The 27,592-nt window shown below is 47.2% G+C and overlaps 1 protein-coding gene and 1 long non-coding RNA gene across 2 annotated transcripts; both read right to left on the reverse strand.

The window, feature by feature from the left end:
• Window positions 1–6,637: 6,637 nt before the first annotated feature.
• LOC123859991 (uncharacterized) lies at window positions 6,638–11,068 on the reverse strand. Its single transcript, XR_006794634.3, has 2 exons — window positions 10,645–11,068; window positions 6,638–7,571 (listed from the first exon to the last, which is right to left on the reverse strand). It is a non-coding gene; the product is annotated as an uncharacterized LOC123859991 (long non-coding RNA).
• Window positions 11,069–18,280: 7,212 nt separating this feature from the next.
• LOC123860431 (proproteinase E) lies at window positions 18,281–22,882 on the reverse strand. The gene is made up of 6 exons (XM_045899145.3): window positions 22,682–22,882; window positions 21,278–21,375; window positions 21,021–21,155; window positions 19,750–19,886; window positions 19,233–19,375; window positions 18,281–18,626 (listed from the first exon to the last, which is right to left on the reverse strand). Exons 1-6 carry the CDS (start codon window positions 22,787–22,789, stop codon window positions 18,411–18,413), a joined length of 837 nt encoding a protein of 278 aa, XP_045755101.3. The 5' UTR covers window positions 22,790–22,882; the 3' UTR covers window positions 18,281–18,410.
• Between the last annotated feature and the right edge of the window lie 4,710 nt (window positions 22,883–27,592).

Genomic DNA, 27,592 nt, shown 5'->3' on the forward strand with positions numbered 1-27,592 from the left:
GTGCTTCCTATGCTCCAGGCATTGTTCTAAGTATTTAATATGTATCATCTCACTTGAAATTCACAAGAATTCTGGAACATAGAAATTATTACCTTCAACAAAAATGAGGCATGAAGAGGTTAGTACCACTTGCCTAAAGTCATATAGCTGGCAGGTGGAAGAGCTGAAATTCAAACCCAGAGCCGATAAGGAACGGTTTCCCAAAGGAGTGAGGTCTGATCTAAATCTAGAGAACCAGCACAGGCTGGCCAGGCCAGGGTGGGGCGTGCTGACCACTGGCAGAAAGAACAGGCATGTCCAGGTACGCAGGCATGGAAAAGCAGGAGGCTCAAGAGGTAGATGAATCTCATCAACATAATGTTGAACACAAGAAAACAAACACGAAGAGGTTATACACTGTGTGATTCCATTTGGTTCGGAAACAGGCAACACTACTCTATGGTAGTAGAAATCACAATAGCTTACCTTTCAGGAGATTGAAGACTAGGAAAGGGCCTGAGGGAGACTCCTGGGATGCTGACTATACTCTGTACCTTCATCTGGACCGTGGTTATGGGGATATGCTCACTTTGTACAAATTCATCCACTCATACAATTTCCAAGATGCATGTTGTACTTAAACTTAAAAAAAATTAAAGGTCACCTTAGCAATAGTATTGGCCTAAAAAGCAAAACACTTGTGATTTTTAAAGAGGTGTAGAGTATTTGTTGAGTCTTGATGGTGAGCTTTAATGGCTGAGGATAAGAAAAGCAAAGAGGGGCAGTTGGCTGGCTCAGTCGGTGGAACGTGACACTCTTGATCTCGGGGTTGTGAATTCGAGCCCCACGTTGGGTGTAGAAAAAAAAATAAGATCTTAAAAAGAAAAAAGCAGAGAAATGGGATGGAAGAAATAAGAAGCTAAGAACAGGATTTAATGTGTAGAAATTAGAAATGGGAAGATGGAGAGTTCAAGAGAGGGGCTCAGAAGAAAAGAACAAGATCAAAGGGTCACCTGAGAAAGAATCACTAACTGAATCTTCCCCTAACTGGGCAGATTCAGCTACATTAGCATCTACTGGATGTTTCTGTGCTTCCAGTGCTGCGGGAGGGTGACCCTCACTGGGAATAAGACAGGAACAAGACAGGTGTGGGAGCTGAAGCTCAGGGAGGTGACACGACTTGGTCTGAGATCACACACTTCATAATCGCTGGAGTTATCTTTGGCAGAACCTCCAATTTGTGCCAAGACAGGCCCCACTTGGAGGCGGAGTTTGGGCTCAGAGGAAGCGAAGGGGAGGCCCTGGCCGATTTGGTGGTGTGGGTGGCTTCCTGCCCAGGAGACACACCCAGCTTCTAAATCACCATTCTGGGCAGTCAGGTTGTTGCTAGGCACCCGGGGGCCCCTTGAGTTTTCAAGCAGAGCCAGCCAAGGGCAGTTAACTTCACCTCTTTGCAAGGTCAGGTGCAGAACAGAGAGGGAAGCCAGCCACCTGAGTGAAGCCTTTCCTTTTTTTTTTTTTTTGTTTTGTTTACCTCCATTCTCAGCCCTCCCACATGCCCCCTCCCATTGTCTCCCATGAATTCTAGTTGTTTGTGTTTGCTAGAAGGAAGAGCCTTCAACCAGGCAGCGATCAGGTGTCTCCTACAAAAATCAAACTGTTCCTTGAGGATCCACCACGGGCAGGCCCTGCGTTGGAGGCCGAGCACATAGAGGTTCCCTCTTGACGGAGCCCACAATCTGCCTGGGGACACAGCCTGGACGCTGTGCCACAGTGACCCCCAGAACAGGGCGTGGCATATCGGGGACACCACATACATTTGCTGAATGAACAGGGACTGTACCGAAAGCTAAGGTGTTAGAGGAGCTCACAGGGGGGGCTTCTGATGCCAATTCGAGCCACAAATCAAAGGCAGCTTCATGAAGGTGACCATGCCTATCTGCGTTATAAAGAATGAGGAGGAGTAGGCTGGCAAAGACTGGGGGAGGCGTGGGGGAGAGGCATTCCAGGCCAAGGGAAAAAGTCCAATAAATGCCTGACAGTGGGTGGAAAATGCTTAGCAAAATAGTCAAGCCATTGTCAAGAGCATTGCACTGAGCTGCCTGTGAAAAGTGACCACACACGATGCTCCTGGAAGGGCCAGTTACATTTGAGTGCTCCAACCACCACCGCCATCACAGTGGACTCCTCATGGCCCCCACACCCCGCAGAGCTGGCCTCCTCCCCGGCAGCCAGGCCCTGGCACCCACTCACTGCTCAGGGAGTAGCTGCCCAATAGATGACAGATTTTTCCATGGCCCCAGCCAGTTGCTAGGAATCTCGTATTACCTTGTGTCCCAACACTGGTTTTCACCAGTAGCCATCTGGCAGGCGCATTTTTCAATAACTAGATGAAATTATTCTTTTGCAGAACTTGGGGGTCAAAATAATCACAAAGGGAAAATCCAGCACGGGACAGTTGAGAAGGACTTCCCTCGGGCTGTTCTGCATTTTCCTCCTCCTCCGTCTCACAGAATTAAAAGCGTTTAGGGTTCTTTAGAACTAGGCTCTAGATGGACTCAAGAAATGACAATGACAGACATTCGTGGCAGCTGGGTCGTGCGGACTGCAAAGAGAAAGCACAGGAATCCTCTCGGGAGGTGTCAACAGAGATAGGGAATTACAGTCCTCTCAAATTCCCGGAGCCCTTGAAACTCTGGACTTGGTCTGCTCTTTGATACCCAGGTGGTGTGACCTCAGGGCAAGGGCATGGGGCTGGAGCCAGATGAAATGGAGATGGACTCCAGCCTCGCCTCTTACCAGGTTTGTTTGGGGCAAGGAACTTCATCTGTAAATTCACTTCCATGAGAAAGAGCTAGACCACAGGGTTGCCAGGAGACAGTGCTGGGCAGCTGTGAATTGTACCAGTTCTGGTTTCAGGATGTGGGGGTTGAGGGGTTGAGTCGTGGATCTGTCACTTACCTCTCTAAATCTCTTATGCTTTGGAGGTTTGACCCCATACCTAAATACTCTCCCTTGCGTTTGTTACTGAAAATATAAGGCTAGGTATTAGCCATATAAGGAACTACTCTGCAGCTGCTTAAAAAAATTTTTTTTAAATAAAGCAAATCTCTGTATGTTGACAGCAACAGACCCCAAGACTTACTGGGCAAGAAAAATATATAACCTAAACATACATGTATTTTGTGTAAATAAAAAAGGGATAAATGTGTGTGCACACACATGTATGTGCTTACATCTGTGTAATTCGTGTTTTCTGGAAGGACATGTAACAGACTGTTAATGGGAAGAGTCTTTAAATTTTCCTTTTATTCCGGGGCGTCTGCCTTCGGCTCAGGTCCTGATCTCAGGGTCCTGGGATAGAGCCCCATGTCAGGTTCCCTGCTCAGTTGGCAAGCCTGCTTCTCCCTCTCCCGCTCCCCCTGCTTATACTTTGTCGAATAAATAAAACCTTTTTTTAAAAAAAATTTTCCTTGTATTCCCTTCTATATTGTTGGATTTTTCTATCCACATGCAAATATATCTTTTGCTTCAAAAAATGTCAGTGGGAGTTTCCTAGAAGTGAAATTACGGGCCATTTTTGTTTTCATACTTTTTCTCTATCAAATGAAGCTAAGAAATGTTATTCTAAATAAGATAAGGCTCAGGTCATGATCCCAGGGTCCTAAGATGGGGCCCCACATCAGGGTCCCTGCTCAGCTGAGAGTCTGCCTCTCCCTCTGCCCCTCCCCCTGCTTGTGCTCTCTCTCAAGCTCTCTCTCAAATAAAATCTTTATAAAAAATTGTAAGATGAAGAAAAAAAGAAAAGCAAAAGAAGAAACATCTTGCATGCAGGAGATTCTCAAGAGATGCTTGTTAAATTCCTACTTCCAGACATGATAGAAAAAGCCCAAGACTAGGGGGAAAGAAATCCCAGGCTTAGATCCCAGCTCCACCATTTTCTTGGCCATCTTGTGTAACTGGTGAACCTGTTTTCTTATCTGTAAAGCAGGTGTATTTATATGAATAGGTAAAGCCAGATGACAATAAGGATTAAATGAATCATGAATGCATCTATCCTAGCACACAGTAAACCATCTCAATAGAACGGCTGGAGTTGGAGGGGTAATTTCAATCTTTGTATCAAAGAACTTAAGATTTGCCAGAGTAGGTGACATTACCCAAACACATACAGGGAATATGAAACCCAGTATTTTAAAATTTTAAGTAGGCTCCATGCCCAAAATGTGGCTTGAAGTCATGACTCTGAGATTAAGTCACATGCTCTACCAACTGATCCAGCCAGACACTCCAATATGAAACCCAACATATTATACCACTTTTCCTATAGCTGTCTGAATTCAACATTAAGCTTAAGAGACCAGGGATCCAAAGGTAATCTGTGGCGTATTTCAGATGAACTCTCCTGTTAAATCAGTAGTTCTCAACTATAAGGCCAATTTGCCCCGAAGGAACATTTGGCAATGTCTGGAGACATTTTTGGTTGTCTCATCAGTGGGATGCTACTGGCATCTGGTGAGGAGAGACTAGGGATGCTGCTAACATCCTATAATGTACAAGACAAGTCTCCATGAAAGAGAATTCTCTGGCTCCAAATTGCCCATGTTGAGAAAATCTGTGCTAAGTTCACTCAACTCAGGACACCTCCGTTGTCAAGCCATAAAATCCCTAAGGTGGTAACTTTTGGGTCCACCTGGAAAGTCGGCTCCTTTACTTGCACACTATATTCCAGATCATCGAAGCAGCATCGAAGCTAAGAAACTGGTACAAATCAGGAAATTCTTAACACCAGGAGTTCCTGTGCTCTCTTCGGCAGCACATATACTAAAATTGGAACGCCAGGAGTTCCTGATCTTTGCAGACTAAAGGAAATACCTTCATAATGCTCTGAACAAACAGAAGTATTAGAGATACTCTGACCCTCCCATGGTTGCTAACTCCTTTGCCAGTGTTAAATTTTACTCTCAGAATTAGGAATAGAAAAGCTTCACCTATGGGGCGCCTGGATGGCTCAGTCGAACTATGACTTTTGATCTCAGGGTTGTTGAGGTTGAGCCCCCCATGGGGTCTATAGGGATGACTTAATAAAAAAAATCTTTAAAGATTTATTTATTTGAGAGAGCGAGAATGAGAGAGGGAGAGAGTACATGAGAGGGGGGAGGGTCAGAGGGAGAAGCAGGCTCCCCGCTGAGCAGGGAGCCCAATGCGGGACTCGATCCCGGGACTCCAAGATCATGACCTGAGCCGAAGGCAGTTGCCTAAGCAACTGAGCCACCCAGGCGCCCCAATAAAAAAAAATCTTTAAAATAAAATGGTTTTAGGGGCCCCTGGTGGCTCAGACGCTTAAGCGTCTGCCTTCAACTCAGGTCATGATCCCAAGGCCCTGGGATCCAGTCCACATCAGGGTCCTTGCCCAATGGGGAGCCTGCTTCTCCCTCTCCCTCTGCCTGATGCTCTCCCTGCTTGTGCTGTCAAATAAAATCTTTATAAAATAAAATGGTTTTTAAAAGCTTAACGTAGTCAATAAAAGGCGCACAGTTCACCCTTCCGTATGTTTGCTATTCCCCAAGCATTCCCACTATCACTCAAGGTGGGATTCTGTCCAGTGATCTCCCACTCAAGTTCAATTAAAATCTCACTTCCCTAACTTGGCTATTTCCTCTCTCCTCTGATTTTAATGTATTTTTTTTTAATAGGAAAGTGTTTTTGGGGCACCTGGGTGGCTCTGTTAAACAGCTGACATTAGCTCAGGTCATGATCTCAGGGTCTTGGGATTGAGCCCCACATCAGGCTCTGTGCTCAGCTGTGGGGAGGTCTGCTTGTCTCTCTCCCTCTCCCACTGCCCCTACCCCTGCTCATGCTTTCTCTCAAATAAATAAAATCTTAAAAAGTATGTGTTTTCTTAGTGCTATCTCAAAATCAGATACCAAAAGGAAGACTAGTTTTACTATTATGGTACCCATAGAGCTCAACGTCTTCCTTTCTTCAAAAACTATACACTCCTCCTTTATACTGGGTTTTGTATTTGTATCCTACCATCTAGACCAGTCCCAAAGGCACAGGAAGTATTAACACACCAGCAGAATACACAGGAGTTCCAGCTTGGAGCTAACCAATCCCTCTCCCGAAGATTAGTTTCTGAATTGGCACCATATGGTTACAGAAGCAGATGTACAAATCCAAGAGCCAGGCCACAGAGGCAGAACGGTTCAAGACTGGGTCCCACTGAGGAAAAGCAGCTGCTGTTTACTCTTTGCCGGGCACCACCACAGCCACTGACTGCTCTGTCTCAGCGGTCAACCAAAGCACAGGGCTCCACACACGGAAAGCCAGAGTGACCTGTTTCAGGAAGAGCAGCAGAGAATGGTCAAATGGCTTTAGAGTGAGTTCTCTTGCGGGGGAGACAAGAGAACATGCTGTGGAACACAGGCCATGGAAATAGGGAAAGAGAAAAATCAAACAGATTTGTCTAAGAGTTACTTACCTCTGAGGACCCTGTTTTATCCCCTTCTCAAGTCTGAATTTAAATTCTGACTGCACACAAAGGCCCGGCCTGTTCCTATCTTATCTCTAGCTGGCATCTACTCCTGATAATAATCTCAACTTTCTCAAATGCTGAGTAAAAGCTAAAAAGGTAAATCACCACAGGACATTGTGATTAAGGACCAAACTTTAATATTTCAAGGACATCGAAGATGAGTTACTGGTGGGGTTACAGAAGCTTCCATTCATGCCACCACAGCAAGAATCAAGAATTCTGAAAGTTGAAGCAACTACCTCTTTGGATACATAACAATATATTAAAGCATGTCAGAAAGTGCAAAAAAGGAGGCATTCAGCAGAGCAAAAACAAGCAACAGGCTGATTGTCCTAACAGGAAGGTCCTAACAGAAGCTGTTTCTGGAGCTCAGTCCCAGGAATTAAAGCTGCCTCAGCCAGAGAGAGGTCCAAACATGGGTTCTGATGGATTCTAATTACAACTAGTCAAAGGCAAGCTAAAAAAAACCCGAGGTTCACATTTCCCCGTGACTGTTGTTGGCTCTTGCAACAAAGAGAACGTTTGGTTACTTCTCACATGTAAGCTGAGCAAGAACCCTGTGGCAGGACTTAGCCAGTGATTCTGACCCCAGGCTGACATCTCTGGGCCCGAGCTCTGAGCTCCTCCGGCAGGACGGCCTGGAACTGCTCCTGCACCAGCATCTCCACAATCTGCTCCTTTGTGTGAATATCGGGTCTCAGCCACTGTCCAGCAAGCTCCTGGAGATGTCTGAGGACATCCCTGGGACCAGCTGCATCCTCATAGCGGAATTTCCGGAACCTCTGCCTGGAGGCTGCTGCGTTAGGAGGATTCCTTCGTGGCATGGTCTCAAGGTCTTCAAGAGAGTCTTCATCGAGGCTCTCTGGTGGAAGCCCAGAAGGCTCTCGTGGAGCCTGGACCTGGGGAGCCGATATCAGGACAACTTCTGGCTCCTCAGCCATCATCTCATTTGACGGTGACCTCATTTTATCATTCTGGACTTCTCTATTTCTTTGTGTTTCTAGGTACCCTTCAGTCTCCATTCTGGAACTCTGGAAAAGGAGGTTGCAGACTCCTAAACACAGAGAAAAGACAGGCTCAGCAAAAACAGACCAGAGACTGTTAAAACCACCTTGATCTCATGGCTCTGATCCAGACCCAAGTTCCATCAGCTTTCCAATCTTAACAGGGTTTCTTAATAAAGCTACTAGAAATTCTCTTTTTGTTTCCTCTGGATCAATTGACACAACTGAGAAAAATGGGTCAGCGGTTTACCAAAATGAAGAATGTAGATTCTCAAAGTAGAAAGAATGAAGAACGCTGGCCTCGCTAACCAGACAATCTTCTAGAGAATCTTTCATCCATCTTCCCTGCATTACAAAGTATTTTACATGATGTTAAACCAAAAAACTATGTATGCACATGACGGGAAATCTTTAAAATCCCAGGTGTTTGCTTCCTCCAATGTCTTTTATGGAGTTGTGTATGTCCAAAAGCAAGTTATGAGGAAGTACTAAAATGTAAGAGATAAAGGTCTGTTCATTGAAATCTACTCTGTCTTTTCTAACCCCATCTCTTTCATGATAAAAGAATAACAAGTGTTATAAAGTACTTTAGGGGGCACCCCTGGGTGGCTCAGTCAGTTAAGCATCTGCCTTGGGCTCAGGTCATGATCTCAGGGTCCTGGGATCGAGCCCCATGTCAGGCTCCCTGCTCAGCAGGGAGCCTGCTTCTCCCTCTTCCCCTCCCCCCACCTCGTGCTCCTGCTCCCTTGCTCACTCAAATAAATAAAATCTTTAAAAATAATTAAAGTAAAAAGTACTTTAGGAGCTACCATCAGGGTTAAACCTAAACCCCCTCTTCACAAAAAAGAATAGAAAAGCCTCTATGTTAAGATCAAGATCCTAAGTTCCTCTAATCAGTCTAATCAGGGCCGCCTGGGTGGCTCAGTTGGTTGAGGTCTGACTCTTGATTTCAGCTGCAGGTCATGAGCTCCATGCTCAGCAGGGAGTCTGCTGGAGCACCCCTCCCCTTGCTCACAGATATGTGCTAGCGCGCGTGCTCTCTCTCCCTCTCCCAAATAAATAAAATCTCTAAGTTCCTCTAAACAGTATACGGGAAACTGAACTAGTCAGAATCCTAGTAGCATACACGTCCAACTCTGGATGCTTGTCAGCTCTAGGATTAGCAAACCAGCTGTAGTGAGGGAGGGGAGGAGGGGCACACTAAATACCTGCAAAATGCCAGAAAAAAAAGGCTTTGCTTCATTGGGGTTAGGGCCCCAGTCCAAGAGAAAGGTTACGTATAGGAAAACTACAATCTATGTTATTAAAAAAGAGACAGAGAGACTTCAAGTGACAGTACAGAAATGACTAAATTAATTTCCACATCAGGGTATGTCCAATCAAAGAGTACAACCCCTATGATGTGGTCAGTTTTCAAAGACCATCTCTTTTTTTCATCAACCCAAGAACTAAATTCCTCCCTAGTCCATAAAGCAGGAGTGTTGACATTTAAAATCCCTCCCACCTCAGAGATTGTCTCAAATCTGTTTCCTGGGTAACAACTGACAGAGGCCAACAATCACCAACACTGACCAGCTACCTTGAATTAACTAGTTCTCAGCTCCTAGTTACCTCTTCTTCAATGTTTCATGACCCATTTTCTAGGAATCTTGGATTGATTCCAGACCCTGCAATTTGGATATTCTTGGAATACACTTATTCTTCTCATATTATCTGGGTTTTTGCTCAATCAACAGCATGTACTCTTCCCCAAAAGTAAGCTGTCACTAACCTAGAGTGATGAAACCCAAAGCAAAATATCCCCTAACTCAGGGGTGCCTTGGAGAAAAAAAAAAATATTTAGTCAAGGAAAGGCTGGATGAAACATTGAGAAAGCAAAATCCTGGGAACAACCTAAGTGACCATCAACAGGGAAATAATTAAAGTACTGTCAGCCATTCAGCGGAATAAGTGCAGCCTTATGAAGCATGAACTCAGCGTGTGAGGGCTGATACAGACAGACGTCCGTAACACATCACCACCTGACTAAGGGGCAGATCACTATGTGTAGTATGATCCCACCTGGGGAAATTAAAATACATACATAAGCATGTATGACCAGATCTATCCACAAACACTACCTTCAATTGTATTTACTTTTGAGGGGCAGGGACAGAAGAAACATTTTTCATTCCATCTTTCTATATTGCTTTCTTTTTAACTACAACTATGTATGACTTTCCTAATTCAAGAGGAAGCAAACATTCTCCTCCTGCCCAAAACCTGAGTGAAAAACCCCTAACACACTTAGGAAAACACCTTTTTATTAATTCTTCTAGCTCCCAGCCCCAGAGGTCTTTACAACCCCGACTTCTAATAGTCTCAACTGTCAAGAGGCCAGTTCTCAAGGCTGGATCTGAAAGATGGACCAACTCCACGATTTGCCCAGTTTATAAATCCTAACAGTTTTAGAAGACCAGTGACCAGACACAATGCTTACCCTCATCGGTTAATAATGCCGACTTACTGAGCACTTACTTCCTAGCTGACATTGTGCTGAGCGTTTTACACTCTTCTATGTGATCTCTCAGCCACTCTAGTTAAACTCTCAATACGACTCTCTACTGCCCCAGCTGTCTATTAACAACAGCAGCAGCCGATGCTATTTGTTGAGTTGTACACGCCAGACACTCCGCGGAAGCTTTCCCTCACCCAATCCTCCCGATAACCCAGTAAGACAGTTACTGTCATTTCCATTCACAAACAAACTGAGGCTTGACGAAAGGGGATTTGCCCAAGGTCACAAGACCAGGAGGTGGTGGGAGCACCCAGCTGAGTAGAAAATTCCCGGCGTCTAGGCGGGGAGCTGAGCCGGGCTCCTCCCACCACATGGGCGCGGCTCGGAGGGCCTAGGTCGGACCGGAAAAAGGCTTCTGAGGCTCCAGGACAGGACCTCCTCCTCCCGGGGTGAAGCGAAATCCAAGGCCACGCCAGCCCGAGCGGCCCGCAGAGTCCCCGAGCAGGGCTTCTCCACTCCGAGGGCGCCCGCCACCGCCACCGCGGCCCCCCGCTCCCTACAGACCGTGCGCCGGGGAAAGAGAGGCGGTTGGAAGGGATGGAGGGAAGGAGGGAGGGGGTGTTCACCTGCGCAGGTGCCACCTCGGAGGGTGGAGGGAACGGGGCGGGGGCGCCTCGCGAGCCAACTCGAAGCCTCAAGCCGACTCCGAGAAAAGGAAACCAACTACCAGGCGCAGAGCTTTGTAGCCCGCCGCCGGAACCGGAAGTGGCGCCGCGCCCGGAAGTTGGAAGTGAAGGGGACCAGGGTAGAGGGGCGGGGCCCCTCTAGGCCTCGGCGGTTCTCCGCAGCTCCGTGGTTTTAACCCGTGGTGGGCTTTGGGCCTTCCTCAGTCCTCCGTTCTTTCTACAGTGCGGAGCTCTTGGTACCGCCTAGGTAGCTTCTCCGCTTCGGGGAAGTTCGCTGATTTTTTAAGCCGCAGTTTGCCCAGCTGCAAAGTGGAAAGAGGTCGAAGCGGGAATTGAGACACTCCGGGAGCCCGCCCGCAGCTGACTCAGCGCCCCACCCTGGTGTTACACCCTTGAGCCTTTGCACCACCCAGAGGAGAGAAACCAGAATAGAGGGCTGGGTGGCTGCTGATAGGGAACAGTGGTCCTGTGTGGCGCCCCGTGGAATCACTCCATGGGAGGCAGTGGGCACGGTCTATTTAAAGTACCCCTTCCTCGGTGTACCCAGACGGAAGTGGGCATGTGTCCGCGTGGGTTTGCCAGTCTGTCTGTCCTGTGTATGGAAGGCTCAATCTTAGCCCTGTGTGCTTTTCCCCAAGACTTTCCAATTGCTGACGGTTAAGAACTGAAGATTTGAAGTCACGCTTTGCTGGTTTGAGGCTGGGTTTGGCCTGGATTTGAGTCGGGAGCACACGTTAAAATAGCACAGTCTGTGAGAGGAAGTGCAAAGATGCTAACCGAGGCAGCCCTTCCATGTCCTTGCTCATAACCCTGCAGGGGAAGGGACTCGGCCTAGGGAAAGGCGCTCAGGTGGCCCAGCTATCTCTCCACCCATTTGCCCTATCCAAATGGGACAGGCTAAGGAATTAAGAGGGGCACTTCCAAAGACCCCTGCTGGGTTGTCCCAACCCTCCCTACCCTCCACCCTAACCTCCCACACCCCCCACTCCACCCCACCTCACCCCCAGCCAATGTCCCTGGGGAAGAGAAGATGAGCCTTTTGTCTACACTGCCACTGCAGGTCAGTAAACCTCCAGATTGGCAGATACGCCAGCTGATGGTTGGATAACCAGAGCTCCTTGCGGTGCCCTTAGTCCTACCTCCACTAGGGACTGTGGTCCTTCTCGCGCTCACTCCTGCAGGGCAGTTTCCACCTTTCACCTCCTCTCAGCCTTGGTTTCCCCATCTGTAAAGTGAGAGGGTTGGACTACATTAAGGACTTCTAGTTGCCTTCCCCCCACCCCCATCCAATTCTTAGGTTCCTTAGGAATGCTTCAGAAAACTGCTGGGGTGGGGTGGGGTTGGGAGACGGGGCAGTGCTTTAGGTCCCAGAGCAGCTCCATATTTAAAGGTTTATAAATTTATATGAAAAGTATTTATGTTGTGGCTCTAAGGTTATCATATCATTCAGGATAAAAATGTAAGCTTTGTGCTTTGCCCCACATGCCTCATCTTTCCCCACCCTCCTATTCACTCACTCTGCTCCAGGCACACTGGCCTTCTAGTTATTTTGCAAACCCAGGAAACTCTTCTTCACCTCTTTGGTTATCTCTGCTTGTGGTGCCCTTTCCTGACATATGTTCATCCAGGTTCCAGTTCAGATGTAGCCTCTCTCGAGCAGCCTTTACTCTTGTCCCCCACCCCCTTCTAAAGGCATCCACGCAGTCCCTTTGTAGCCTGTTACTCTGTATTATTATCTGTTTATTTTCTGTCTCACTCACTCAAAGCAGTGGCCACAGGGCTAAAGACCTTGACTATCCCATCACCATGTCTCTGGCAACTAAAACTGAGCATAGGCTGGATAAACGTTTATCGAATGAATCAATGAGTGAATGAATGAACAGAGAAGGCTTGAATTTTATGATAATACCAACCTGGTAAAGACCATGAGGGACACAGGTGTAGTTTAACAAAGTTAGGATTATTAACTTGATGCCTCAAGCACCCAGAGAAACCATGGGTGTCTCATGAAATAAAGGAAGAAACAGGGTTACTGTAGGATTTGAGGGAAGATTGGAATTTAGGTGAAATTGAAATGAAGCAGTGTTGATAGGCTCAAGGCAAACCTGGCCCTGTAGAAAGGGGTTAGCATCTAGCTTGAGATGAGAAGTAGACTCATAGTCCTGTATCCTTTGATACCACAAAGTTAAGATAAATGTGGACTGTCGTGTCCAGAAACCTTTTATTGGAAGCTCTGCATCTGGCTTGGTAATCCAAATCTGGCTCTGACCCACTGGACAAGAGTGGAATTTTTCATCTCACTGACATGGCCTCAAACAGTTTCTCAGAACTATGTTTTTGGTGTTCATTGACAAAAGAAGGTGTGACAGAGTCACATTTGATAGGAATCGCTTGATGCCTCAATCATCTGGATGTAAGGGCCATCTAGAGCTCAAATCTTCCCATCCCAAAGTGACTCCAGCTCCTTAGGCCCCACATCACTCTGGGCCTTGTTAGAACATCGAGTCAAGCCTCCATCCCTGCTTGGGTGTACCTATCAGATTCCCAGCCAGACTCTGGGCTCATCAAGGGCCTGGCCCAAGTTGGGGTCATTTTCCTCTGTCCATGCCTGCCACAGAATACCCATAGCTGCTCTCTATGTCCATCGATCTAACTGTTGATGGGTTTTCTGAGTGTAAAGAAAAGGAAGTGGAAGGAGGCATACCAAGAAGATATCAATAGCTGTGTAAGAGACAGGGAATGATGTGGGTGGTTGTTTAAAATCTCCCAAAGGGGAAGTTCGTAAAATGCAGCCAATATGAATGTTATGAAAAAGGAATGGAGAATGGAATTGTTGACTCTTTTTATGATTAAAGAAAAAAGAATTATTGACATGTTAATGAGTTTTAAATGAGAACAAAATTATTGACACCTTGTGATTAAGGAGAAGGCAACTCAGCACTGATCCTTTATATTCCGAAGGGAATTAAAGTGTTGATGGGGCTCCTGGGTGGTTCAGTCAGTTAAGCGTCTGCCTTTAGCTCAGGTCATGATCCCAGGGACCTGGAATCGAGTCCGCATGGGGCTCCCTGCTCAGCGGGGAGTCTGCCTCTCTCCCCACTCATGCTTGCTTTTTTTTTTTTTTTTAAGATTTTATTTATTTGACAGAGGGAGACACAGTGAGAGAGGGAACATAAGCAGGGGGAGTGGGAGAGGGAGAAGCAGGCTTCCTGCTGAGCAGGGAGCCCGATGTGGGGCTCAATCCCGGGACCCTGGGATCATGACCTGAGCTGAAGGCAGACGCTTAACGACTGAGCCACCCAGGTGCCCCCCACTCATGCTTTCTCTCACTTTCCCTCTCTCAAATAAATAAATAAATAAAATCTTTAAAAAATTATAAAAAAAATAAAGTGTTGACATTGTGCTTTTTCAAAAGGTAGATTTTCTTCATGATTTAGAAAACAAAAAAAGTTGTTGGCATTCACACTCTAATGATTACTCAAAAAATTAAATTATTGGGGTGCCTGGGTGGCTTAGTGGGTTAAGCGTCTGCCTTTGGCTCGGGTCATGGTCCCAGTGTCCTGGGATCAAGCCCCATGTGCGTAGTAGGGAGTCTGCTTCTCCCTGTCCCTCTGCCCCTCCCCCTGCTTGTGCTCTCTCTCTCTCAAATAAATAAAATCTTTTTAAAAAATTAAGTTATTGACTATATGGTTTTTAAAAGATTTGAATCGTCAAGACTTGAAGATTAAAAAAAGAACACTGAATTACTGATCAAATTGTTGACACTTTTTTTTTTTTAAAGATTTTATTTATTTGAGAGCGAGAATGAGAGACAGCATGAGAGGGAGGAGGGTCAGAGGGAGAAGCAGACTCCCCGCCGAGCAGGGAGCCCGATGCGGGACTCGATCCCGGGACTCCAGGATCATGACCTGAGCCGAAGGCAGTCGCTTAACCAACTGAGCCACCCAGGCACCCCAAATTGTTGACACTTTTAAGCCAGATTTCCTAACTCCCTGTTGCCCACCTGTGAGGAGGGTGTCAGCAGTTAGCCTCCCTCTGAGGCTGGGTGGAGGGCCCCTGAGGGTCTACCACCCAGCCACAAGGTTGAATTTTACAGGTCTGACTGCCCTTTATCCTAACACTATTTCAGGAAACTGTCCAAGGGTCCTTCCCTGACCCATTGGGAAGAAGTAGTGGCCTGTTGTGGTCTGAGAACACCTGTTACATGTCACCTGGCACTATCTGTCTGACTCAACACGAATGGTGATCATATGCTGTTTCCAGAAGTTCTCTCATCCTCCCCCCACACCCTTGTGATGCAGAGGTGTCTGCTCTGCTTGACTCAGTTCCTCCCTTGTCCTCACTCAGGCCTTGCCAGACCAGTTCTTGGGCTTTTGTAGGAGCTGGAGTAGGGGTATGGGCTGGAGGAGAGTTTCCGTGGTGGAGGGTTGAGAGTCCAGGAGTGGTTATGGAGAAAAGTGGGGAGGCAGTTGTAATGCGTGGGGACGGTAGTTGGGAAAAGAAAAAAAGAAGGAAAATTTTACTAAGTATTGTTGCTATAATCACTTTGGAGAGCAACTTGGCAACTGGTGAGGTTGAAAATGAGCACACCCTCCCACCTGATAATTCCATTTCTTGGAATATATCCTAGAGAAACTCTCACACATTTGTACCTGGAGATATGTCCAAGGACATTCGCTGAAGCACTATTTGTAATCATAAAAAATTGGCCCTGCTGTGAATGTCCATCCAGAGGGGGGAAAGGATAAGTAAATAGTGTTGTGCAATAGGATACTCTTCAAAACTAGCAGCAATGAGCTAGAGATACATAAAGTAGCATGGAGAGACCTCAAGAGACAATGTTGGGTGAAAGAACCAGGTTGCGGAATAATACGTACAGCATGAAGCCATGAGTGTACTTTTTTTTTAAGATTTTATTTATTTATTTGAGAGAGAGCACGAGCAGGGGGAGAAGCAGAGGGAGAGGGAGAAGCAGACACCCTGCTGAGCAGGGAGCCCAACGTGGGGCTCGATCCCAGGACCTTGAGATCATGACCTGCCTAAAGCAGATGCTTAACCCACTGTGTCACCCAGGCACCCCACCATACGTGTACTTTTAAAAACCAAAACAATGTAATACATTGTTTATGGATATTATATATGTGATTAAAAAATATATAACAGCATGGAGTGGAAGGATAAATGCCCAATTTATTTAATTAGTAAGGATAAGTTAGGTCAATGCTACTGTAACAAACACCCCAAATCTTAGTGGCCTATAACAACAGAGTTCATTTCTTTCTTGTGCTACATGTCCATCAGGGGGCACCAGAGGCTCTGCTCCACATGTCCTCACTCTGGGACCGGGCTGACCTGTAGCCACCCCTTGCCATGGCACAGGGAAAGAGAGCTCTGCAAACGGTCCCACCTCTCAAATCTTCACCTTGGCCAGAGAGAGCCACATAGCCAAACCCTTCACCGGGGCAGGCAAAAATGATCCTGCTATGTGCCCCAAAGGAAAACGGGTATTACTGGGTGAACAACCCCACAGCCAAGATGATGTCCTCTGAGTACAAGAGTCTCCACCTTAGTAATATAGTTATTCTTTTAGAAAATATGAAGTAAAAATGTGGACTTTGGGGGCGCCTGGGTGGCTCAGTTGGTTGGGCGATTGCCTTCGGCTCAGGTCATGATCCTGGAGTCCCAGGATCGAGTCCCGCATCGGGCTCCCTGCCCAGCAGGGAGCCTGCTTCTCCCTCTGACCCTCCCCCCTCTCATGTGCTCTCTCTCTCTCTCAAATAAATAAAATAAAATAAAATAAAATAAAATAAAATAAAATAAAATAAAATAAAATAAAATAAAATAAATGTGGACTTTGTTAATGCTGGAGGGAGGCTACGTGGGTGTCTCCTACGTTATTCCCCATGCTGTATCTTTTAAAGGTTTTTAAACTAAAAGTACAATTTTTAAGAGGAGGGGCAATGGGACAAGAATAATATTAAAAATGATAAACATGGGGCACCTGGGTGGCTCAGTCAGTTGGGCGTCTGCCTTCCGCTCAGGTCATGATCCCGGGGTCCTGGGATCGAGTCCTGCATCGGACTCCCTGCTGAGCAGGGAGCCTGCTTCTCCCTCTGCCTGCCGCTCCCCCTGCTTGTGCTCTCTCTCTCTGTCTCTGTCTCTGTCAAATAAATAAATAAAATCTTTAAAAAAATTATAAACGTATATGTTTGCTGGGTTCCTGTTTGCTTTCATGGTACCCAGGAGGAACCCAAGTAAAGGAATTCAGTTGTTTTTATGTTGCTCTTGGCTGGAGGGCAGCAATCTTCTGGACCTCAACAACAACTCAGTGGGCTCCAACCCTGTTTGTGACATTGTGTACGCTTCTGAGTGTGTGTCTGCTCCTGGCCGCAGCAGGGGCTCCCAGCGTTGTTCTCCTCACATCTGTACTCCCAGGTCTGAACTTGCCACAAAGAAGGTGCCTCGTAAATGTTTAATGAATGATATGCTCATTTCTATCTGAATAATGAGCTGTTTCAGGGCAGGAACCATGTTGCCCTCCCCCTCTGAGCCCGCCTCAGGAAAAAGGAATGGATGCTTGTTGAATGAATGAATGAACGAATGACCACAGCCTTCCTTCCCTAGCCCATCAATGGAAGCAGAAAACACGTGGCCCTTGCCACTCCACCACGAGCCTCCTGAGGGGCTGGCAAGGTCCGTGTGTCTACAGACTCTACCATGCTTTCATGCCTGCACTGAAAAGCCAAAGGTTGTGTGTGGCTATAGGATGACCAACTTCTTGGGACTCTCCTACTTTCACCACTGCAAGTTCTGTGTCCTGGGCACTCCCCTCAGTCCCAGGCACGTCCCAGGGGACTGTTGGTGACTTGATAGCAACTCCTCTCTTCTCTCAGGGCCTCATGTTTTTCTCATTCTCGTGAGAGGGTTGAATCCGGTCTCGCCTCTTACATATCAGATCTCCAGTTTTAGGAACAGCCTTGAAGGGAACAGGTGAGTCAAAGAAAGAGAGACTCATAGTGGGATTTTCTGAGAGATCTTTATTTTTTACAAAGAATGTGGATCAGCTCTGCCACCGAGGCCTTGGTTCTAGTGGCTTGACATGACCTAGAAAAAGTGGAGAGACCCAGAATAGTCTGGTTAGTAGCAGATTCTGAAGCCATATGGAACTGAGTTCGATTTCCAGCCATGCTACTCATCAGCTGTGTGACCCTGAGAGAGTGACTTGATCTCTCTGAGCCTCAGTTTCCTCGTCTGTGTAATGGGATGTAATCATAGTACTCATGCGGGCAGTTGATGAAACTATTAACTAAGATGTTTAAGTAGTTTATAAATGGTGGCTATTACTGTTATCATGCACAATATTAACCCTCCCTGACCACTCATTCCCAGATAAGGTTAACTCTTTCACTGGGACCTGAGCATCCCAGTCATAGCTCTCCCCACATTTCATGATTATTGCTCGTTTAATCATCTCTTCCCCACAAGGCTGCCCTTTAACACATCGCTCTATCTTTCAGGACAGGAAAAGACCCAGACCAAAGAAGACATTTCCTAAACACTTGCTGAAATGAGGCAATTCAGCCGTGGTTCAAAGCTCCATCCAGAAGCTATTGAAATTGTTGGAGACACACCGCAGCAGAAAACACCCCCAAAGCCCCCTGAGGGCCCCTCTGCTCCTGACCTTTTGAGATCCTTTCAGCCCCTCCTCAGGATCTGCTGTTCTCACCCAGCCCGGCATGGGGGCCTCCTGCTCGCCCTCTCCCGCTCACCTCCTCGACCCAGTCATTGAAGGCTGAGACTCGTGTGAACACTGTGGGCTTCTTGACAGTGTTGCAGCCGAAGGCAGATACAAAGCTGGTCACACCGTGGACCTGCCAGGAGCCATCTTCTGTGGGGCAGTTGAGGGGTCCTCCAGAGTCACCCTAGAATGGTCAGATAGTGGTGGGGAGCTGAGCCATGTCTGAGACAGAAGGAATTGGTTCTCACCGTGGGGGTTTGAGAACCCCCTGGGTGACTTGACCTCTCTAAGGCCCCAGTTGGCTTGTTTGGGATGGGGACTAAGATCTATCCTACAGGATCTTCCGAGAACGAAGTGAGATAATAAATATATGCTCTTAGCCCAGCACCTAGCAGAAAGGAAGCAATCGATAAATGGTGGTTCCCGTTATTATTACTACAGCCAGTTATCCTATTATTAATCCTCCTCACTTCTAATGCAATGATAGTACTGTTCTATCATAACTTCAGGACCACAGAGTTGAAGGTGACTTGAGAGATCATGGTGTCAATATCCCTTGCTGGGCTTCAGGGGAAGCCTGAGGACCTGGTCAAGTGACTTGCTCCAGGTCAGGTCAGTGTGAGCTGGGACCAGAAGCCAGAGGCCGGGGTGATGTGTCTAGACCACACTGACTCCCTCCAAGTCCTGCCTGGTCTGGAGGCTGAATGGGGCAAGCAGGTAGGATTTCTCATCCGCCTCCTATAGGCAGATGGCGAGGTCCCCCGGGGCCCCGCACTCCGAGCTGACTCACGTTGCACCCAGAGACAAGATCCCCGCCGGCGCACACCATGCTCTTCCTCACGGCGCTGCCCCACCAGTCCAGCTTGGAGCAGTGCTCATAGTCTACCACGGGCAGCAGGGCCTGCTGCAGCTTGTCTGGGAGGGGCCCACCAGCTGTGGGAGACACGGTGCTCAGTGGGGTGGCATGGCGGTGCAGCCGGGGCTGGGGCCTGCGAGTAGGGGTTCTCGAAGTGGGGTCGGGGGTTGGGGAAGGCAACTCTTCTAGGCTGATGGGGATTCTCCTCCCACCAGAGGGTCTGCCTGCTCTGTCCACCATAACGTCCCCAGCACCTGGCACGCAAGAGACGCTACAAAATGCTCAACTGAACACACTGGTGTTTGGGTGGATGGGGGGAGAAGGTGCTCCTGGAGGAGGAATGGGAGGCCACTGCAAGGACCCATCCTGGTTGTTCAACCCCCGCCCCCACCCCCAGGCCCTGTCTTCCTGCCCACAGTCCCTGGGGCCGGCAGGAAGGGTTAGCACGCACTGTAGAGCCGGCCCCAGCCGCTGATGTAGCAGGCTGCCCCGTTGGGCAGGACGTCCCCAGCGGGCGGGAGGCAGGCGAGCTGGACGGCATCTCCCAGCTGGGCGCTGCGTGAGAGCTTGATGAGGGCGATGTCATTGCTGGAGAGGAGGAAGGAGTCAGGGAGAGTCAGGGAAGCCTGGTTCTCCAGCCAGACCAAGCCCCACCTTCCAGCCTTAGCTGCAGAGAGTTCACCTCTGGGATGTCCTCCCTGCTCCTTTCCTTCTGAATCGCATGTGTTTTTAGGGCTGAGAACCTCCCCCACCCGCCTAGCACCCATGCTGACCCTTGGCCTTCCTAGCTGTCCTCAGCTCTTACACCAAGGTTTGCACACTTCAACTGTGTCAGGATCGTGGAGGTCTCGTTAAAACATAGGTTGCTGTGTCCCACCCCAGGGCTCACGGGGCATGAGGATTCACATTTCTAACAGGGTCCCAGGTGATGCTGATGCTGCTGGCCTACGGACCACACTTCGAGAACCCCTGCTGTCAGTCTTCATCTGCTTGCTTGTCACTCAAGTCATTGCACCTAGGTCCCCTTTCCTTTCCAAGTACCCCAGGAGTCCCATGAGGATGGGTCAAGGTCATGATCATCATGGCCCCTCTCTCCTGCCCTGCACTTTCAGGGGTTCTGCACCCTTCTTTGAGCTTCACCAGAAAAAATGCTGAGCCGCCCAGACACATAATTTTACACATGCTTCAGGGCCTTAGGAAGCCCTGCTTTAGTGTTCTTACCCAGTGATCACCTCCCTGACCTTCAAACCACCCAGGAAACCCAGAAGGTCACCATGACACATGGCATAATTGAGGCCCCAGAAGGGCAGTGACTTGCCCAAGCCACACAGCAACTTACTGCTGGAGCCTGACTTTCAGTATGGTGCTCCTCCCTTCGCCCACAGTGCTGGGAACCCAGGATGCACTGGATAAAGTTTGACTGAATGGAAGAACCCTTGGATTTGGGAAAGGGGATGCCAGAGATGTCCCAGGTTCAAGTCAACTAGCCAAGTGGACTTGGGGGAGTTCCTGGCCCTCCCGGGGCCCTGCTGTCCTTCCACAAGGAGAAAGGTTTGGTGTAGATGGTCCTTAAAGGCTTTACTGGCTCTGACCCTCAGTGTGTAGGACCAGGGCCCAAGATGCTGGACCCAGCACTACTATTCCTGGGAGTTTCCTCAGAATCATCTTTGGGTCACAAGGGGACCAGTAACCTCTGGGTCCTAGACCTAAGCATCCACTCACCCACAGGCTACGCAGTTGGGGTTCCAGAGTGGATGCGCGAAGAGGTCCCCAGCATTGATGGGGATCACCTGTTCGGAGCCCTCATCCTCAGCCCGGTTATACTCGCCCAACACCACCTGGTAGGTCAAGGAGTTCCTGCGGGTGCAAGTTAGGTCAGTCTGGGCCTGACTGGCTCACCTCCCTCCCCTCCCACAGCCACCCACTGACCCAGCCCTCCTGGTTCTCATGCGGAGACAGGGGCAAGCAAAAGAACTTACGAGATGCAGTGGCCTGCAGTCATGACCCAGTCGGGGGCGATAAGGCTGCCACCACAGGTGTGGTGGAAGGCTCCATCTTTCTTGTACTGCAGGGAGACCTGGTGGCAAGGGAGGGAGGAGCCTAAGTGGTCTGGGCCCCCAGTAAGGGCTGATATTCATGGCTGTATAGGTTGTGCACTATACAACTCTAGAGGGCATCATTCACGCAGAATGGCATCCTCCAGAAATGTGCAGTGTTCCACCTACAGGACTACATCATCTATGGCTGCTGTCACGCTACCACGCAGAGTTAAGTCATGCAATAGAAACCATATGGTTGACAAAAGCTAAAATATTTACTCTCTGGTCCTTTACAGAACAAGTTAGCTGACCCCTGCTGTAGACCAACGCCATCCAATAGAACTTTCTCTTTTTTTTTTTTCAAGAATTTATTCATTTATTTTTTCCAGAGAGAGACAGAGAGAGCATAAGCGGGGGGGAGGGGCAGAGGGAGAAGCAGACTCCCTGCTGAGCAGGTAGCCTGATGAGGGACTTGATCCTAGGACCTTAGGATCATGACCTGAACTGAAGGCAGCCGCTTAACTGACCGAGCCACCCAGGCGCCCCCCCAGCAGAACTTTCTGTGATGATGGAAAGGCTCTGTATCTTGGCTGTCCAATATGGTAGCCGCTAGCCGTATGTGGCTATTGAGAATTTGAAATGTGGCTAGCATTGAGCAACTGAAGTTTAACATTATTTTATTTTAATTAATTTAAAGTTAAACAAACACATGTGGCTGGTGACTACTGTGTGGGTCTAGCCCCCTGTGACCCACTGACCTCTATAAAACCCTTCATTCCTTTAGTGCTCTCAGACCTTGTGGCCTTGTTGTATAATTCGAGGAGTCTAGAAATGTCTACCCCCAAATCTCCCTCCCTAAAACAGTGCCTGAAATTCCACTATTCGTGCACCAAATAAACATTGCCTTCTCCCCAGATTCCACTTCTGATTTGCCAACAGCCCAGGGAGGGTTATGGATTGGGTGGACAAGACTTCCATGTGAAGTTGACTGTCTAAGAGTCTCCTGGTCTTTGGAAGCTGAAGAGGATACTGGAAGCAAAGCAGTGGAGTCAAGACTGAATGCCTTGCAGTCAGAAGAGGGTGCAGAGGGCACCTGGGTGGCTCAGTTGGTTAAGCGACTGCCTTCGGCTCAGGTCATGATCCTGGAGTCCCGGGATCGAGTCCCGCATCGGGCTCCCTGCTCGGCAGGGAGTCTGCTTCTCCCTCTGACCCTCCTCCCTCTCATGCTCTCTGTCTCTCATTCTCTCTGTCTCAAATAAATAAATAAAATCTTAAAAAAAAAAAAAAAAAAGAAGAGGGTGCAGAGCCCATGGTGAGAAATAGTGCCGCTCGTATTGCTCTTACCTGCCAAGGCCAGCTGTGGGGGACTGCATCCTCACCATTGACAACGCGGGCGGAGGGCTGGTGGGAAGGTCGGCCACAGCCCGAGGCTGGAAGGGAGAGCAGAGACATCAATCAGCCAAAGGGTCCCCCCAAAACAAAGAAGAGGCCTGGGTCTCAGTTCTAGATGCACCACACGCTGGCGTGACCCGGCGTAAGCTCTTTCCCCTCTCTGGACCTTTGTAGCCACATATGAGCAGTGAGCATTTGGACTAGACCAGGGGTTTCCAGAGTCCCAGGAGGCTAGGAATGGAGATGTGACCTCCTTCCACAGCAGGACTGAAGGAGCTACTCACAGTGCCTGGTACCCAGCGAGCCCTTGAGAAGTGATAGCTAATTGTCATGAAAAGTGGTGGCTTTGGAATAAGACTGCCTGTGTTCAAAATACAGCTCTGCCCCTACTTCTAGCGTGGGCTACTTTACCTCTCTGAGGGTCAGTTTCTCCATCTGTAAAATGGGGATACTAATAATACTGATCACATGGGTCTGTTACAAGAAATAATTTAAGAAAAAATCCTTAGCATTCCGTGGCATATAGTAAGCATTCTTACATTACAAGAGATAATATAAGAAAAGGATTACAAGAGATCATATGAGAAAAAATCCTTAGCATTCCCTGGCATATAATAAGCACTCAATGAACATTATCTGTTACTATTACTGTCAGTCAAGGGAGGCTGCTTGGAGGAGGTAGCCCTGAGCTGGGTTATAATATGGCAGAGAGACTAGGAAAAGGCTATGGAGGCTAGCCTTTTCCACAGGATATGGAGTGGGGTAGGGGGAGGAAGAGGAGCATTGGAGGGTTAACCAGAGGAACAGAAATTCCAACACAAGCACTCTAACCACAGAGCCCAAACTCTTCACAACTAGATTTTCTTTACTGCCCCCCAACGAGAAGTCCCACCACAGTGCTTTGGGTACTCCGGTCTTTCTCCTGAGCTGTTCCATCCATGGCTCCTCCTCCATTGTCCTGCCCCAGCACCAAGCTGAACCCCCACAATCATGCCCAGGTACAAGCTGAGATCTCCTCCTGTGGAGCCAGGTGTTGGGTTCATGAGACTCAGGGTGGGTGGTAGATTTCAAGGGTCCCTGACCCAGTGCTGCACAGGCTGGGGTCTTACCAAGGGCCACAAATAGGAGTGAACTGAGCAGCTGGAGCATCATGAGTTTTGAGACGATAGGAAAGACACACACAGCCTGCGGCTCTAATATAGGGCAGAAAGCAGATGCGGGGGCAGACTGGGCCCCGTTCCCAGAACAGGTGGTGGAACGCCAGCTCTCTCATGGTCCAAGGCCATGGCCCCCACCTGCTGCCCATGGGGGAGTGACAGCCAACAGCAAGACCCAAGGTTCCCTCCAGCCTGTGGCTACACAGGTGGCACTGAATGGCCAGCTGATAACAGGGGAGGCAGAAGGAAAGTTCTCATCAGAACAAGCCAACCTCTTCCAGGAGAGAACATGAGCTCTGGAACTGGTCAGACGTGGGTTCAACTCCTAGCTGTGCCACCTCCGGGCTCTTCATCCTTGGGCACATGGCCTAACCTCTCTGGACCTCAGGTTTTTCATCTCTAAGTCAGGAGCTATATTAGTATCCACCTCAAAAAAAAAAAAATTGTTGAGTGCTTTCTCCATATCAGGATGTTCTAGGGGATGGAGCCATGAACAAGATATGGTCCCAGTTCCCCTAGAGCTTGAGTCTGGTGGGGAGACAATGACAAATCAATAAAAAGAAATAAAGACTACTTCGTGTGTGTGTGTGTGTGTGTGTATAGTTTAAAAAATAATAGTGAAATAAATACCTTTATTCTCACCACCTAGCTTCAGAAATAAAACATTATAATTCCTCTGTGTATCTCAACCCTATGACATTCCCTTGCTTTCATTAGATTTTCACATACATATGTATTCCTGATACATACGTATGTATTCCTACTACTTTGGCTTTCCTTTTTGGCCCTCTATGTGAGTAGAATCACATAGTGATTATTCATTTGTGATGTCACTTTTATTTTGTGTTCAATATTGATTTCTGAAATCCATCCATGTTGATGCATGTAATTGATTTATTTTTACTATTTCGTAGTCTATACTTCAAATATTCCAAAATCTATCCAATCTATTGTTAATAGATATTTGAGTGTTACTCATCCTTTTTTTGTTGTTGTTGTTACTCATTCTTTGCTTTTATGGAAGTGGTTCACATATATCTACTCCATGCCATGGATAAGAATTAATGAAACATAGGGTATGCAATGGTCCAGCTGCACGGTGTAATGACAAAGAGTTGATAGTCTCATTAACAGGGAATGATAGTTCCTGTCATTCCGCATCTGAGCCAGCTTTCTTATTGCCATTCTTAATTGTGTGCACAACTGTGAGGTGTGAAATGGGGTTTCATTGTGATCTTCATTTGCATTTAATTTATCACAAATGAGATTGAGCATCTTTTATTTTGTGTTTTTTTTTTAAGATTTTATTTATTTATTTGACAGAGAGAGAGAGTGAGCACAAGCAGGGGGGAGTGGCAGGCAGAGGGAGAGGGAAAAGCAAGCTCCCCTCAGAGCGGGGAGCCTGATGCAGGGCTCAATCCCAGGACCCTGGGATCATGACCTGAGCCGAAGGCAGATGCTTAATGACTGAGCTACCCAGATGCCCCAACTCCTGTTGTTTCTATCTTCTTGATAATAGCCATTCTAGGCACACCTGGGTGATTCAGTTGGTTAAGCATCCAACTCTTGATCTTGGCTCAGGTCTTGATCTCAGGGCTGTGAGTTCAAGCCCCACGTTGGGCTTCACACTGGGCGTGGGCCCTACTTTAAAAAAAATCGCCATTCTAACAGGTGTGAGGTGATATTTCACTGTGGTTTGGGTTTGCATTTATGGTGATTGGGGTGATTAATCATTAATTAATTCTGGCAATTAATGATATAGAGCTTCTTTCCAAGTACCTGTTGATCTTTTGTAAGTCTTCTTTGGAAAAATGTCTATTCATATCTTCTGCCCATTTTTTAATCGGACCTTTGTTGCTATTGAATTGTATGAATTCCTTATGTAATTTGGATTTGGGGCCCTTATCAGAGATGTGGTTTGCAATTATTTTCTCCCATTTGGTAGGTTGCCTTTTCCTTGAGGATCCACTGTGGGCAGGCCCTAGGTTGGAGGCCAAGAACATAGAGATTCCCTCTTGATGGGACCCACAGTTTGCCTGGGGACACAGACTGGATGCTGCACCACAGTGGAATACTTAGAACAGGGCATGACACATTGGGTATACATTATGTATTTGCTGAATTAACAGACTGAGACCGAGCTCAAGCTAAGATTAGAGGAGCTCACAGGAGGGCTTCAGAGGCTGATGTAGTCTCACTGGTTTATTTTTGCCTTTTGCTTTTGTTTTTGGTGTCAGATTCAACCAATCATCACCAAGAAGTATGTCAAGATGCTTACCGCTTATGTTTTCTTCTAGAATGTTTATGGTTTCAGGTCTTACATTCAAGTCTTTAATCCATTTTGAGTTAGTTTTTGTGAACAGTATAAGATATTGGTCCAGTTTCATTCTTTTGCAGGTGGCTGTCCAATTTTCCCAGCACCATTTATTGAAGAGGTTGTCCTTTCCCCATTGTATATTCTTGGCTTCTGTGTCATAAATTAATTGACTGTATATGCATGGATTTATTCCTGGACTCTCTATTCTGTTCCATTGATCTACGTGTCTGCTTTTGATCACGACAGCTCTGTAAGAGTTTGAAATCAGGGAGCGTGATGTCTCCTTGTTCTTCTTTCTCAAGAGTTCTTCGGGTATTTGAGTCTTGTGGTTCCACACAAATTTTAGGATTATCTATTCTGTTTCTGTAAAAAATACCATTGGCATTTTTTTTTAAGATTTTATTTATTTATTTGACAGAAAGAGACACAGTGAGAGAGGGAACACAAGCAGGGGGAGTGGGAGAGGGAGAAGCAGGCTCCCTGCCGAGGAGGGAGCCTGATGTAGGACTCGATCCCAGGACCCTGGGATCATGACCTGAGCCGAAGGCAGACGCTTAACGACTGAGCCACCCAGGAGCCCCCCCATTGGCATTTTGATAGGGATTGCATTCAATCTGTACCTTGCTTCGGGTAGTATGGAGATTTTAACAGTATTAATTCTTCCACTCTATGAGCACAGAACATTTATTTGTGTCTTCAATTTCTTTCATTAATATCTTATAGTTTTCAATATACAGGTCTTTTACCTCCTTGGTTAAATTTATTCTTAGGTATTTCATTCTTTTTGATGCAATTTTAAATGAAGTTGTTTTCTTAACTTTACTTGCTGATAGTTTTTTGTAAGTGTAAAGAAATGCAACAGATTTTTGTGTACAAATTTTGTACCCTGCGACTTCATTGAGTTTGTTTTTGTGAGAGTCTTTAAGGTTTTCTATATATAATATGTAATCTGCATATTTTTACTTCTTCCTTTCCAATTTGGATGGCTTTTATTTCTTGGCTGATTTCTCTAGCGAGGACTTCCAATACCATGTTGAATAAAAGTGGTAGGAGTGGACATCCTTGTCTTGTTCCTGATCTTAGAGGAAAAGCTTTCAGCTTTTTACCATTGAGTATGATAACCACTGAGTTAGCTGTGGGCTTGTCATATATGACCTTTATGATGTTGAGATAAGTTCCCTCTATACCAGCTTTGCTGAGAGTTTTTATCATAAATGGATATTGAATTTTGTCAACTGCTTTTTCTGTATCTATTGAGATGATCAATATCTTCGGAAGGATCAATTTTTACCCTTCATTTTATTAATGTGGTGTGTCACACTGACTGATTTGTGGATGTTGAACCATTCTTGTATCCCTGGAATAAATCCAATTTGATCATGGTGTATG

This window comes from Mirounga angustirostris, unplaced genomic scaffold (assembly GCF_029215605.1).
Source record: "Mirounga angustirostris isolate CCGP_5_RB_7025 unplaced genomic scaffold, mMirAng1.0.hap1 SCAF_4, whole genome shotgun sequence".
Lineage (NCBI taxonomy): Eukaryota > Metazoa > Chordata > Mammalia > Carnivora > Phocidae > Mirounga > Mirounga angustirostris.

Excerpts from the sequence above, each read along its gene's own strand:
- LOC123860431 (XM_045899145.3), bottom strand. The coding sequence starts at position 22,789 with ATGTCTCTGCTCTCCCTTCCAGCCTCGGGCTGTGGCCGACCTTCCCAC. Across the intron at positions 19,887-21,020 it reads CCCAACTGCGTAGCCTGTGG|CAATGACATCGCCCTCATCA; the intron begins GTGAGTGGATGC and ends CCTCCTCTCCAG. Across the intron at positions 18,627-19,232 it reads ATCTTGTCTCTGGGTGCAAC|GGTGACTCTGGAGGACCCCT; the intron begins GTGAGTCAGCTC and ends TGACCATTCTAG.